The sequence below is a fragment of the Ptiloglossa arizonensis genome, chromosome 5, assembly GCF_051014685.1.
Source record: "Ptiloglossa arizonensis isolate GNS036 chromosome 5, iyPtiAriz1_principal, whole genome shotgun sequence".
Classification (NCBI taxonomy): domain Eukaryota; kingdom Metazoa; phylum Arthropoda; class Insecta; order Hymenoptera; family Colletidae; genus Ptiloglossa; species Ptiloglossa arizonensis.
The window spans coordinates 13,361,203-13,376,657 of record NC_135052.1 but is presented as its reverse complement, the minus strand read 5'-3'; the positions used below and the strand labels follow the sequence as shown (position 1 = coordinate 13,376,657).

Below are 15,455 nucleotides of genomic sequence, written 5' to 3'. Positions count from 1 at the left end.
CTTCATAACATAACCCCAAAGTGTGAAAGTGATTGCATCGCTATAAAAATAGGAATTTGGTATTCTTAATAAGAAAGTTTAACATGCATATTTATCAACTTGAAACTCTAATTTTTCTTCACATAAAATAATTGCATTGAGTTTTACCCTTTATTGTCAGATTCTCATCATTGAGTTGCGTGATATGATCTGACTTTTGTGTTACTTAAAATAATGGCACGAAAAACGTAAAGAATTAAAATTTTTTTTTGAAGACATACTAGAATTTAATAACCGTTATAAAGTATTAAATAAAGACACGAGAAAAAAGTAAATATTGCAAGGTAAATATACAAAAAGAGAAAACAAAAAGTTTATCCACTATTTTATGATACTGTAACACCCAAAATAATCAACATAATAATCATTTGATTAAAGGAGAGTTCCTTTAGTTGAATGTGGTATGATGCAATGTTCCAAAACGAAATAAATGAATCTAAATGCTTTAAAGATAAGCAGACAGAAAAAATAAACTTTTCATGAATCACATGTATGACTAATATGTCACATACAAATATGATTATAAAATCATTACCAGTGGAAGCGACAAATGATTATTAATACTTCATTTCTACTCGGAAGAGTTTCAGTTGACAATATTTCTCAACAGTACTTAACAAATATTGGTGATAAGATATATTAGTAAAACATTTTTTGTCATATTTTGTAATACTGTTTTCTTTGTTTTGTTGTTTGTGCAAAAATTCTCAGGATGAAGGATTTCGTCACATTTTTGTTATTGTGCATCCTTTCTCCTGCAGTTTCGTTTCTTAATATGAAATCATTCGATTTTAATAAGGAGCCTGATCCAAATGATGAACTTGACACAGTAAGTAAAATTGTATTCTTCGATATCAGTATAAGGTATATCATAATATCTAGGCACCGATTCAGAATACTAAAGTAGAAAGAAATTAATATAATATTTGTACAAAGTTTGTATGTTTTATTTGATCTTGTTCTTAAGTTACTGTGTTTGTGTCACACGAATTATTCACTGAGTTGTAGAGAAAATGTCTCATTTTGCATGTATACACAAACTTGGTGCAGTGTGAAGTATTTTGTTTAAAAACTATAACAAAATTTTGAAAATGAAGATAATAATAAAATGTTTACTGTATTTACATTATGGTACGAAAATAAGTTGACAATATTTATTTAATTATCATTCGAGTTATTTTTCTGATTTTGAAATTTTTAAAGGTCATCAACGTAACCTATTTCAATACACAGAATTATATATTGTAAAATACCATCATCCTATTCGAACGAAGAGTACGCGAATATGTATTTCATTTACAATTTTTGTAATGGGAACGCTTCAACTGCTGTAAAAGAATATAAGCAAGGATTTCCTAATAGAAGTGTGCCACATTATTCTGTGTTTATTAGCCTCCATTCTTAGTTACGTGTGATAGGTTCATTTTGCACTTTATCCGAAGGGCATCGTATGGATGGCGTTCTGTTTCAACGACGTCAATCTGAAATAATCACATTGTAGGTAGTCTTCGGGAAGCTTTGTGGCAATTATCAATACCTTGATCTACTGTTTTCTGAACAGTAAGAGATTACCTTCAAATAAGAATGACTGTTAGAGCCGCTTATCTTTGCAACAAATCGTTCAATGTTTTCGTTACGCATTTTTGTGTTTCTTTAACGGTAAAAGTGATGATTATTATTTTTTTATGAACCACCATCTATATGTAGTACGCATGTCGACATTATTTTTACCTTCGCGTATTCGATCAGTGTTTAAGATAAGTTATTCGTTATAGTTGCAAATGATAAGAAGGGACGGCTATACTGCGGAAGCTCATGTTGTACAAACGGAAGATGGTTACCTCCTGACAATGCATCGAATTCCGGGGAAATCCGGAGCCCCCGCGATCTTTTTGCAACATGGCGTATTAGGTAGCTCAGCGGATTGGGTTATACTTGGAAGAGGCAAAGCTCTCGGTACAGAAATACATATATAGTAAATAATTCTTAGATCTAAATGTGTTGCAATGTTAGGTATTCACACGAAAGAAAAATTAAAAGAAAAAAAAAAAGAAACATGAAAAATATAAAATTCGTTCAAATTATCGGTAGCAGATGTCCTGGATTTGTTATATCAGTTCCGTATTACAGTCGGAATAAAATCGATTGACCGTTCAAGGTCGTTTTCCCGAGCGTGAATCATGTTAGGCACGACGATACGACTCTCACTTTTATACCATACTATTTTTAGCGTCATATGAACTGGCCGCTCAAGGCCACTGCCTCGACCGTGAATCACGCAAGGTACAATTCCCATTTTTACCTTATACTATTTTTAGCCCTAAATTTTTGGGTCGGACCATTTCGAACGTGTAAGTGCGTGTGTCACTGTGACGCATTTTCGTTATTTTTTTTTTTCCACCGCCAATTCACTTTTATTCATACATCTATTTCATTGCACTTCTGTTTTCCCAGGTGTTTGCGTCGTTGATTCGTTGTGTTCGTTACTTCGACAAATAGATCATACAGTGGGATTTACTTCTCAATGGCCTTGAGCAATCAATTGATTTTGTGCTGAGAATAGGTTTTTTGTTCGAGCAGCGGGGACCTAACTTATGTGTCGATAAATCAGAGATGTCGGGTTCCCTGCTACTGGAGTTTCTCTCGTATCATCGAATGGCGGGGGAAGGGACCTTCAAGTCTGGTTCCTGTATGATTTCTTCTCTTTCACTCTTATCCCAGCCAATAGCATAGAAACTGAATCAAAGCGGTAGCAGGAAACCTGGCATCCCTGCTGTAGGTTAACCCAAGGTGTTGAGAGACAGTGTTAGGCTAGCGAAACGGTGTGATGGGAATAAACGACCTCGGAGTACAAGCGGGGATGCAGACCCTCGGTGACTTTCACGGACCAATGGATTTTATTTCGACTATAGCGACTTTTTTTCAAAAAATGTTCCGGATTTGAAATATTTCCTAGCTACTCGGAGAAATCTTCGAGGGCGAAGAGTGAGACTGTGTTTTAGTTTGTTATTGCCTTAAATTGCACTTTCGCGTATCCGATACCCCTGCGTATAGAAATTTAAAGTACACTGCAAAAATGTTCTGTACAGTATATCACACCCTTGACACTTACATGCTTAAATTTTAGCAATATTATATACTACTGGTACGTTTCGCCATTTATAGCTTATCTGCTAGCCGACCAGGGTTACGATGTATGGCTTGGAAATTTCCGTGGCAACACTTATTCAAGAGGACACATTTCTTTGTCCACCGAGGACCCAAAATTTTGGGACTTTAGGTACTTGTGACGAATAATTACGATAACTATAACTGTTCGAGAAAAAACGGTTACGGTTGAAAGTGGCACGGTTAAAGTGTTCGCCATTTTAATGACCGATGACGTAGTAAGATTATTTAGAATTTTGTAATAACTATCACGTGTTGGTGTATGGGTAACGCAAATTTTTGCCTTTTTTTTTGCCGTTAGCGCGTGGCGTGTCGCATAAATATGCATAAATGTTTACCAATTAATTTGATCGCAGAAGCACGTAACGTGTAGCGTAAAAAGAAAACCCTCGTTCGGTCTCATAAGCGTTCAATCGATCGATGCACCGCGTACGACGAACGCCTATGGGCGTTCCTGGAAATTGTTTAAAATAATCTGCATCTAAATTATCGAAAGCAAAGTAACAGCGACCTGTTAACTAAAAAAAATGATCTCTCATACGAATCGTAAAATAAATACGTATGTACCAATTATTTTTTAACCAATGGTAAAAAAAAAAACTATGTTATAATTATTTATTTAGCTGGCACGAATCGGGCATTTATGATCTACCAACGATGATTACCTACATTGTGCAATTCAAAGAACATTTATTGAGAGCATACATTGGATTCTCGATGGGTACAACATGCTTCTACGTAATGGCGAGCGAACGACCACAAATAGCAAGACTGTTGCAATCAGTGTACAGTCTTGCTCCAGTGGTATACCTAAAACACGTACAAAGTCCCTTACGGTATCTAGCCCCGATTGCAACTAATTTTAAGGTAAAGCAAGCAGTTCCAACACTTGAAACCACTTTGCGATGAAAGACGCGATAAGTCGTGCATCCTTCCGAAGTTTTATCAACCACTTTCTACGAACAAACTTTCTCAACGAATTTTTCATTTCAAACATCAGGCGATTTTCTATCTGCTCGGAGAAGGTGAATTTTTACCGCAGAATTTTCTTATAAAGCACTTAGCGAAATATTTATGTTACGTCAACTTTTGGGAAGAGAAGATTTGCGTTAATTCAATGTTTGTCATCGTTGGGTTCGACAGAGCACAATTTAATTACGTAAGTATAAAGTGTGCATATCTACGTTACCAGTTTCGTGTATCAATTGTTTCATTTAAAATTTCCATTTGTTACAGTCGTTACTGCCTGTGATTTTGAATCATACTCCGGCTGGCACATCTTCCAAGACATTGGTTCACTACGCTCAAGAAATTAAATCCGGATACTTCAGACAGTACGACTATGGTGAAACACGAAACATGCAGATCTACAATAGCACCGTGCCCCCTAAGTATAATTTATCGAGGATTAGGGCGCCCATCACACTATTTTGTGGTGCTAACGATTGGTTATCTAGCTCCATTGTACATATTGCGTAAAGTTAAAAGAAGTATAGTCGATGGAAGAGATATGGCGACTTGTACAAGGCGTACTCGAACGGTATACCAATTACTATAGATACTTTTGTGGATCAAGTTTGCAAAAGTGTTCCTCTTCGTTAGTTCTAACACCATACGGTCGGTCCAAGAAAAGAATCAATTACTTCTTTAGTCTTCCCGTCTAATTTGATTTACGAGTTCACTATATTCCTTCTACTGACTACACAGTTACGTAACCGTTTGTACTTTCTAGTATTGACGTAAATTCCTTTTTCAGGATGTGATGAGGTTAGAAAACGAGCTACCATACAAACCAACCAAGTATAATATACCATTTACGAAATTCAATCACATTGATTTTTTGTGGGCTAGAGATGCTCCAAAATTGGTTTACAAACCTTTGCTTGATATGTTGAAGAATGATACATTGAAAAAAGAAATTTATCACTTATCGTAAGGAGTATTGCCTTTCAGTATAGGAAAGTTATAAAAATATATAGTATTTAAGAAGATAGATTTATATAAATAAATAACATTTTTGTATCATTTGTATTTTAGTTTGTAGAGCTTTTCTTTATTATCGTTCACTTTTTCTGTACAATTTTGACAATTTTGATAAATAAATAATTTTCTGATAAATAAATAGCAATAAGTAGAGGTGCTATTGTTTAATTACTTACCGATTTTTACTTGTTGCATAACACGTGCAAGGAAGTCTAAAATTTATTCATTCGAATATCTGGTCTGCTTGAAAACTACTTATACGTGACTAAGCGAGTTATTAGTTTCTTAGTTCGTTCGTACAAAATACTTAAAACGAACGATTTCATAATAATACTTCAATGGTTGCTCATCTTTGTTTCTGCGGTTTCATCTCTTGTCACAGTAGTCTCAGGTTTTAACTGGGAGCATCATCCCGATGAAGATCTCAACGTGGTAAACATAGTTACGTTTTTCAATATATGCAACGATTATAAAGGAAGGTCTTTTTCATTAAAAATTAGGCACTTAGCGAAGTACAATGTTTTGTATTTCAAACCCTATGGAATACATTCTGACATTTGCACAAGTTTAATTAACATTAGATAATTTTAAGATAGGTATAACATTTTTCATAATGAAATTCATATAGGGTGAATCATGTATCGTGTACTTAAATTTAAATCAAAATTATCTCTTTTAAGATGTGACTACATTTTACACGTTTCAATAGAAATTTTACCTATTTTGTATCTGTAAAAAACGCTACAATTTTTAGAAGATGACTATAGGATGGTAAAAGTTACGAAAAGTTTAGGAACGTGCTCCAATTCGTAGGTTCACTATCAATATGTAGGTTAAATAAGGCAAGTGAATTCTCAAAGAAGACTACAGTCAGTATACTATACTTCATTTCATTAATTCTGGAATTATGGCACATCCCTAAATTTTCATGCACATAAATAAAAGTTACGCAAAAGTATTTTACATTTATCCAATCAATGATTGATATTGTTTTCTTTTGTTTTTTTTTTGTTGTAGTTACAATTGATAAGAAAGAATGGTTACCCTGCAGAAGCTCATGCAGTATTGACGGAAGATGGTTACCTCTTAACAATACATCGAATTCCAGGGAAACTTGGAGCCCCCGCGATCTTTGTGCAGCATGGTATATTCGGCAGCTCGGCAGATTGGGTTGTGCTTGGCAGGGGCAATGCTCTTGGTACAGGAATCCATACGCTATGAAAAATAATTAGACGTAAAAGTTTCACAATTTTAAGATTTTTTCACAAAAAAGAGACTAACATTTTTTTGCACCGTATATCGTGTTCGTGATATTTACACGTACCGATTGATCAATATTGTGTATTATTACCGGGTTTTGCTATTGTAGCTTACTTATTAGCTGACCAGGGTTACGATGTATGGCTTGGAAATTTGCGTGGCAACACTTACTCGAAGGGACACATTTCTTTGTCCAGTAGAAACTCCAAATTTTGGGACTTCAGGTATTTGTAAAAAATTAATACAAACGCGTGTAACAGTGACAAGCAAAATGGTACAGTGATGCGCTTTTTCAACAGTCAGGAGAACGAAGTACGATAGAAATTAATTATGTAATAGCGATACGTAATAACTGTCGTGTACCAGTTTTCGTGTGATGCACAATTTTGATTTATTAACAGTATTGTTCAGTTATATTTCTAGGGAACGGGTAACCCCCATTTATGCATAAAAATTGTCATTTGTGTTAACGGATGTATAACCAACGATATTATTTTCTAATTATGCCTTTAGCTGGCATGAATCAGGTGTTTATGATCTACCAGCTATGATTACCTACATTGCTGACTTGAAGAAAGATATTTTAACCGCGTACATTGGATATTCGATGGGTTCGACATGCTTTTACGTAATGGCCAGCGAACGACCTCAAGTTGTAAGTCTATTGCGAGCTGCGTATAATCTAGCTCCAGTCGCGTTCATGAAGCATTTAAAAAGTCCCGCGCGATATTTAGCTCCGTTTCGAAATACTATCAAGGTACTGAACAACTACTACAACTTCACGAGTCAAAATACCTGCTCAATTAATTAAAAGATCACGCTCCTCGATAATTCAGGAAGTGTACAAAGTATCACACGTGAGAAATATATTGCACGCGATGTCTCAATATAAGTGTCATTTCTATTAGCACAGTCTTTCAATTTTTGTAAATAAAATCGAACAGGTTGAGACTCGTATTTTTCTTTTTATTTTTGGAAAACGTGTTCATGGTCAATTCAATTTTTTTAAACGATACGCTACATTCTTCTGTTCGTGTTTTATCGAACGAAATAGATGTACCCTAGGATACCATATCGAACAATAAAATCACTCAAATAGATAAAATCGTTTAATTTTTACGAGCAGTGTACGAAACTCGCATCGCTCTGAAGTTTCGAATTTTTCGCAAAACTGTTTCCGATCAATTTTCAGAATATCGGCAACCTGTTCGGTGAAGGCGAAGTCTTGTCGCAAAATTTTCTCACCAAGTTTCTAGCAAAATATTTATGTTACTTCGATACTGTCCGCGACAAAATTTGTGCCAATATGATACTTCTTGCTGTCGGTTTTGATGCACCGCTTTTTAATTCCGTGAGTATGAAAGTTACGTCCGTTGACAGCGTTACCGTAATTCTTTTTCTTCAAACTTTGACCTGTTGCAGACGTTACTGCCAACGATTTTGAATCATGCGCCTGCCGGCACATCTATTAAGTCTTTGGTTCATTACAGCCAAGAAATTTCGTCCGGATATTTTCGACAATACGATTACGGTGGAACGAAAAATATTGAGATTTATAACAGCACCGAACCCCCCCGTTATAGTTTATCAAAGATCTCGATACCAATCACGCTAATTTACGCCCAAAACGATTGGCTGTCTAGTACCGCTGTACGTGTGTTAAAGAGTCACAGATATTCGTGTAATTATACTTCACTAATAAAGTAAATTTCATTTTCAGGATGTAATGAAACTAGCCAATGAGTTACCGAACAAACCAACTATGTATATAGTACCGTATAAGAAATTCAGTCATATAGATTATGTATGGAGTGTAGATGCTTCGAGATTAATTTACAGAAAGTTGCTTGATATGATGAAGAAATGAGTACGATAATGAAAATAGAAATTTTATTTTAAAGCGATGTTCTTTCACAATATAGCAAAGTTGTAAATATATGTAGCATTTAATGTGGTGAAGAAAGTATGCACATATCGAAGAAAATATTGTATTACTTGTGTTTTGATTTTTAATCCCTTTTTGTTCACATATGTCTGGGAAAATTTCGACAATTAAATTGACTTGAAAAAATCGTAATCTAATAATGGAAATGCAAAAGTAAGTATAACCGTATAAATATATTCGCATGAAGTATTTAGTTTGGATAGTTTTTTCTACAATTAAATATTAACCGTAAATACGGACAATAAACGCATTGTCGGATTTCCACATATGGTACATGCTAAACCATCAAACCTTAACACCGAAAAAGTTAAGTGAAATGAGATGAAAATGTACTTCGGGCAGATTCAACTATGTGATATGTATATACGACCTTCAAAGTCACACAAGGTCAGAAATGAAAGTAATAGATTGAACATTTCATAATATTATATTTACTAATATGTTGTAAAGACCACATCGTGTTCAAAATGACTTCTATTACATTACCAAGAATCCATTTTTGAGGTCTGTTAATTACACTCTTAGTAATTTCTGCTAATTTTACGGTGGGTATGAATGCACTATATATACCTATATATATATTACAGAAAATCAGTGTCGTGTCGATACTATCGATACTAACATTACGTACACGCAATTGTATTAAATTACTAACGAGCACGTGCTAGTTGACTAAGCAGTTGCGAAAATAGGTGGTATCGTATATAATATTCTCACTAATTGTAAGTGGAGACATCAACGCGCGATGATATGACCATTTTGCTTAAATGCGGGGAGATGTGTATCAAATTCATTTCTTATCGTAGACTACAATAAACTACATTGGAGACTATGTATGTTGGTGACTTTTTAGTTCTTCGTTCATATATTCCACACTTCTTCGTTTTGCCGATTGAAGTGAACAAAAATTTACACAATACAGAAAATCCTATTCTTCCATGTACGAAATAATTGTAAAATTGTTTTGTTGATAAATTTACGGATACAATTAACTAAAATAAAACAAAAGTCTTAAAAAATATCGGTTCGCATTTCTGCTGATAAAGGGACAGTACAATAAAAATGCCTGCAAGATTCTCCATTTTAAGTTTGAGCAAAAACACATTTTTGTTTACGTATTATAAATTTTATGAACGATATTAAAGGTAGTTTATTATATACCTCGTAAACGATATTAATAATGAACTTTTAAATACAAGTGAATGCAGACATACCCGTTGTGTTTTATTCAATAGATACTATTTTCAGACTCGATATTTGTTCAGCTTTCAGAAACAAGTCTTCATGACGTACCAACGATAATGCACTACGATGAAGAAAAATATATAGAAGATACACTGGACAAGTATATCGGCTACTTGACATATACAACATATTCCTAGATAATGATTAACGAACTACTGGAAATAGCCAAATGATAATTAATGTACATTTTTTTCTAGTAACGTATACGAAGAATATTAAATATCTAGCAGGGTATCTATCTTGCTTATATTTTGAAGACAGAAGTAAATCATACCGAAATTTATTCGTGAACAATATAAATTTTACATAGTATTGTTCCCATTTTTTAAATTGAACGCATTACAAGCACACGTACAATATACGTTTGTAGGTATTTTATTATTGGCACAAATTTTCTTCTCGTATTGTTGCATAAAAAGTAATTATACAAAGCATTTAAGCTATTCGTATAAATCATTCATGAACCGTAGAGAATCTTAAGTTATAAACCGTAGCTCCACATACTGCGAAATATAGGCTGCAAGAATCACAGACAAGAAATGACAAGATTTTAAAATATTTGTTGCGTAATCCTCAGACAATAACTTTTCCTAATGTGAAGAAATTATAAAGATATTTGCTTTCTTATAAAAGTAACAAAGAACATCTGTGTAATAGAAAATTATTTGTCTCTCTCTGGACAATACGGAAATTGATTTGAAGATATTTTTCAAACTTGCATTTCGGACAAATTGCATTGGTAGATTTAGTTTCAAAATGTTAGTGTGTATATGTAATCTTTGCTTCACCTTACTATTTTCATTTTTCAATTTATCTTTCTGGAAAGTACCTCCTTTAAACCTATTACAACAAATGAGATATTGAACGAAAATACAAAATACATAATATTCTATAATATGCACAACTCGATTACTTATAAAATTTCATAGACAAATATTCTATTACAAGAAATTCTTAAAAATAATTGAGTTTCACGTAGACAATGTTTTATTTTATATAATATTTTACAAAGCAAGAGTAACAAATTTCCTTATTGTTCGTTTCGATCAAAATTTGACGCACATCTATCTTTCCAATAAAATTTCACGACGAAGAGGTGCTCGCGATTACACTTAAGAAAATGTTGTTTGCCTTAACAATGGAAAATTTCAGCCTTTCGGTCGAACACTCTTTATTCTTTATACGGGGTACATCGAACGTGTAAATGACTTTGGACGTGAATAATCTGTGCGACGGATCGATTCAGTGGTGCATCCTGAATATAAACCCAACTTAGGTATTTGTCGTTCAACGGTGTTACGTAAAAAGTATTGATGTCATAATCTACGGATCAGCCTACAAAGCCATGGCCTACTTGGTTAAATTTCAGACAAATTTCTATTCCGGACGACCAAATATCGATGTATCGAATAATAAAGCAATTTTGCAATCTCGTTTCGCATATTTGTCGAAAAACATTCCAACGGTATTGCGATCGATCAGAAACGTTCGTTCCTTTTTATCCTACAATTAGGAAATTTGTAAAAAATAAAAAAGAAAAAGAAACATCTGACAGAGGTGTGGTCATCCTCAAGGTATTACTAGAGTTACTACCATTGACGAGCATTCTAGAATCAGTGTCGATGGGTGCTGTTAATGATTGTGCAATGGAAAAATACTGCTGGTATCCGAGGGTCCCTCAGGGATACTCCAAGGATTAACTTTACATACGGGCTTTAGATTTTATTATGCGCACCTGGAGAACATCCTTATTGCATCACTTGGCAAAAAGCGAGCGTCTTAGACTATTCACGATTACTTTTCCGTTGGCTAGATCCATACAGGTCCCCGTGTTAACGAGTCACTGACGAAACGAGCAGAAAATTTACAGAGTACGGGAAAACAGCAAGGTCGTCCGTTAGGAAAGTTGCCCCGCAACAGGATTTTCCAGGTCAGAAGCCATAAACTTCTTTCGATGATTCTGGAAGATGGACAATACCAAAGTTCTTGCGAGGACTCGAAACGGTTGTAAAACTGACACTCTTACGATCTACCGATCACGTACCCGTTAACCGACAATGGAAACGTATTAACGGGCATCACCATCGACTACCCATGATACACTTTAATTTCATTATGACGTAGAGTCACGTCCATAAATATTCAAACAATAATTGTACACTCAAACGGTGTATTTAATCACTTTTCTCCTTCGAGAATTTTGTCCACGAAGGTTGAATGTGTCACGAAAATGAAACACGAAGAGACATTTATTTATTCGAAGTTTATTCGAAGATCGACCCTATTGCCCTAAATTAAATAAGATTCGACAAGGAATAAAGTTAGTCGCAATTACGGTACAAATTCGAGACTCAGTTAATGTACTACGATAATATGTTACGAACTTGACCCTGATTACAGTAGAAGTCGAGGTACAACGGGTGAGAAATACTAAGTGGATTGTAAAGTATAAAATAACAAACAACAGAAAGAGCGATATGACGAAAAGGAATCGAACAAACAGAGTGATAATATTAAATTATAATGGTGCAGACTGAGTGTGAAGTTAAGAAAATTGGGACATGTGCGTTGAATAATATTATATTGTAGAATATACATTGGAACGTACTGTTTACTTATTAAAAGTTGCATTCTAAGTGTATCTTTCTTCTGTGAGCTATCTACATAGACTGACTAAATATAATGACTATAAAGCAATTTAACGTTAGGTCTCTTTTTTTGTTACCCTTTCACAAGTTATTCTCGAGAAGCAATAGTAAAATTTACTAAATATATTTTGTAATAAAAATACAATCTCTACTTTTTTTTTTATACGTAGTGTAACAAATAATACATGACGATAGGTTATGGTCAGTCTCTACAGACCTGTGTGTTAAGCACAGCAAACAAAAACCAGAATAGCTATTAACTGTCAGTGTTGCTAATATTCTGAAATTCATTGCAAACATAAACAGTCCTATGATAGCGTATATTCTTAGTTTGCTTTAGGTTTTCACACCGCATTAGGTAAGTGTACGTAAAAATGTCACAGATATTTTAAAGTTTACAAAAAATATTCCCACTATTACATTAACGATATTGCATTGTAAATACAAATAATCCTATAACATTGTACAATCTTAGTTTATTTTGGTTACATGCACTTTATAAGTGTGTGTGTGTAATATATTTACAGACACTGTAGTTTTGTTACAACATAATAGATAATTGTTACATTCGAACAATAATGAAAGTGTTTAGAATCACTTCGAGCACGAATTTCGTTGTTAGTTCCGTGTAATTCCATTTATTCCATTGACTGTTACGATACGCACTGATAAAGATAAAAATTCCTATTGTAGATGAGTTGAGATAAAACTTTTAATCTCTTTGTTTTCGATTTGTTCTAAGAACGCTATATTTATATAAAGTTGGTTACTTCTATCACACATTAATCTCTTATCCTCTTACCCTTCGTGTGTCGTACCTGTTCGTTGCTTTTTTGCATTTTGTTATATATTTTATTATAATCGATAATTCATTAGTTACTCAATGTTGGGATATTAACAAAGCATTGGTAAAATTAGTTTGTAAAATAAATTTAATAATTTATCTTTACTTTTAATCTTTCAAAATTGTTATAACGATAAAATCAGGAAAAACTTGTGTAAATTATATTTGACGAATTCGAAAACGTGTAATTTTTGTTTATAATTTAAAATCTGTTCTGCCTCGTAAATATTTAGATGGCTGCAGTATTTAAACTGTACAGAGATAGCACAATCGGTGGTCTTTTAATTTAAGACTTACACGAAAGAGTTAATGAAATATAAATTGTTTTTCACGTACAAATTGAATTTCGATTTTAAGTAAAAATTCTCTTATTTATCTTCCATTCGACTGAAACGTTTCATAAAATTTCCTGCATCGAGCGACATTAGAAAAATGTCTACGCCACGACTAATACGAACGGGTCTTATTTACACGCGGAGTGTGTTTCACGGATGCAAGGGATGATGGACGATTTTCGGTGCGTGCGGTAGTACCCGATTACAGTCCCACCGGAGGCCGGGTTAGCCACGGCTGCGCGCGGACAATGCAAAACTTCACACGGAGGACGAAAACGTGGCGGTGCGCGCAAACACGATTTTCATTGTACCATTTTCATCGACGCACGAACAAAGTCGCGAGACACGCACGTGCGTGCGTGGCCGCTTCTGCGGTGGCTCCCGCGTGCTGCGCGGCGCGGCGAGGCGAGGCGAGGCTGGTAATACAGAAAAGCCACGGGGCAGAAGGAACAAAAGGAGCAGAAGGAGAACAGGAGGAACAGAAGCGAGCTCGTCGCGAAGGTAGAACGCGCGTGTACCGTGCACTTGGTGTACCGTGTATTGAGAGACAGAGAAAACAACGATCACGACTGACTCGAACTCGAGAAGTTGAGTCGGCGAACCGAACCGCTCACCGATTCCAAAGTCCGCCGGTAGGCTCAGTTGTCTCCGAACCCCCGAACCGTTCGGATGTAGCTGAACCTCGCTTATTTCCACGTTCTCGACACTTCTCATCCACGCACGTCGACGTTGTGTGCCCGTTGTTGTCGCGGTTTACTCTCGTGGTCGTGGTTGGCATGTCACGGGCCCGATCTTAAACGACGTCCGATAGAAATCGAGTGTGCTTCCTCTCTTTTTAACCCGAAAAGCCGGAAGAGAACCGAACCGTTTGTTGTCAACGTCGGGGGATCGCGTGCGGAGCTTTGCCAAGAATACGAAAAAAAAAAACAAAAACAAAAAACCAAAAAGAAAAAAGAAAAAAAGGGGGAAAAGAAGAACTACTGCCCGTAGGTGCGACGTGTGTCGGAAACGAGAGAACCAGATTCGACGGAGGGACAAGATCGTCGTCCAGGCGAAGGATCGAACCGTTAAGACGTAAGACACAAGACATTTTCTAATTCCGTTCGTACCCTGAATTTTCCCCGCGCGAGGAAACCGTTCCTCGCTAGCGGCGTTCGGTTACGGCGAGGCCTCTCGTTGTATTTATTCGTTTCTCTATCGTTCGTCAAAACGTATCGCGTGTTCCGCACGACAGACGTATACGCGAGGAATTATTTAATATTTATTACCGGCGACCTCATTCATTATAAGGTAGCGCGGGGGTATGGTAATGTCTCGTGCGAACAACGAGGAAAATGTTGACGCGTGGAATACCAGGCGGCATCAACAGGTAGAGGAGCGAGAAGGCGCGACGCGAAATCGTCGCCCGATACACGGGAGCGCGTTCCGCCGTGGCGCGGTGCGGCGCGGCGCGGCTCGGCGTTGCGCTCGTAAAAGCGAATTTAAAGGTCCCCCCCTCTTGCCCTTCCTTACCGCCCACTCTGTGGGCGATTACCCCGGGTGGTGCGAGGATTTACACCGCGGTTGTCGATCGTGTTACGATCCGCGTGCCCCGCCGTGTGGATCGGTACGGGGCGCGCGATCGGGGATTACCGAATTCGACGCGAATAACGGTAATTCGATCCGAGTGGCACAGTGTCCCAGTCGTGTGAGCGCGCGAGCGAGCACTCGTTCGTTCGCGCGGCCGCGCGCGCATACACCACACAGCTGCCCGTGTCCACCCGTCCGTACGTCTGTCCGTCCGTCCGAGTTTTCATTGAGTTTTACGATCACCTATCGGTTTCGATTCAACCCGATAGCGGGTCGTGTAAGGTAGCGAGACGTCGTCGTTCAACCGCGACACGGAATATTCCCGAGAAGAAATCGAATCGCACCTGGGTGATACTTTTTTTTCTTTTCTTTTTTCTTCTTTCTTTCGTTGTGTTTTTTTTGTTTTGTTTTTCATTTTA

The 15,455-nt window shown here is 36.3% G+C and overlaps 2 protein-coding genes across 2 annotated transcripts in view; both read left to right on the top strand.

Annotated features, from left to right (window-relative positions):
• Positions 1-352: 352 nt before the first annotated feature.
• LOC143147435 (lipase lipl-3) lies at positions 353-8,317 on the top strand. The gene is made up of 14 exons (XM_076312680.1): positions 353-868; positions 1,815-1,995; positions 3,205-3,319; positions 3,831-4,074; positions 4,208-4,366; positions 4,444-4,671; positions 4,964-5,139; positions 6,023-6,059; positions 6,208-6,388; positions 6,560-6,674; positions 6,964-7,207; positions 7,643-7,801; positions 7,873-8,100; positions 8,171-8,317. The coding sequence occupies exons 1-14, from the start codon at positions 752-754 to the stop codon at positions 8,315-8,317; spliced, it is 2,331 nt and encodes a 776-aa protein (XP_076168795.1). The 5' UTR covers positions 353-751.
• A 5,606-nt stretch (positions 8,318-13,923) lies between these two features.
• The window catches only part of LOC143147023 (UNC93-like protein), a 56,740-nt gene continuing 55,208 nt past the window's right edge, over positions 13,924-15,455 (top strand). The window contains exon 1 of the mRNA XM_076311839.1: positions 13,924-14,541. The gene's annotated coding sequence lies outside the window, so the exon portion shown is untranslated. The remainder of the gene's footprint in view (positions 14,542-15,455) is intronic.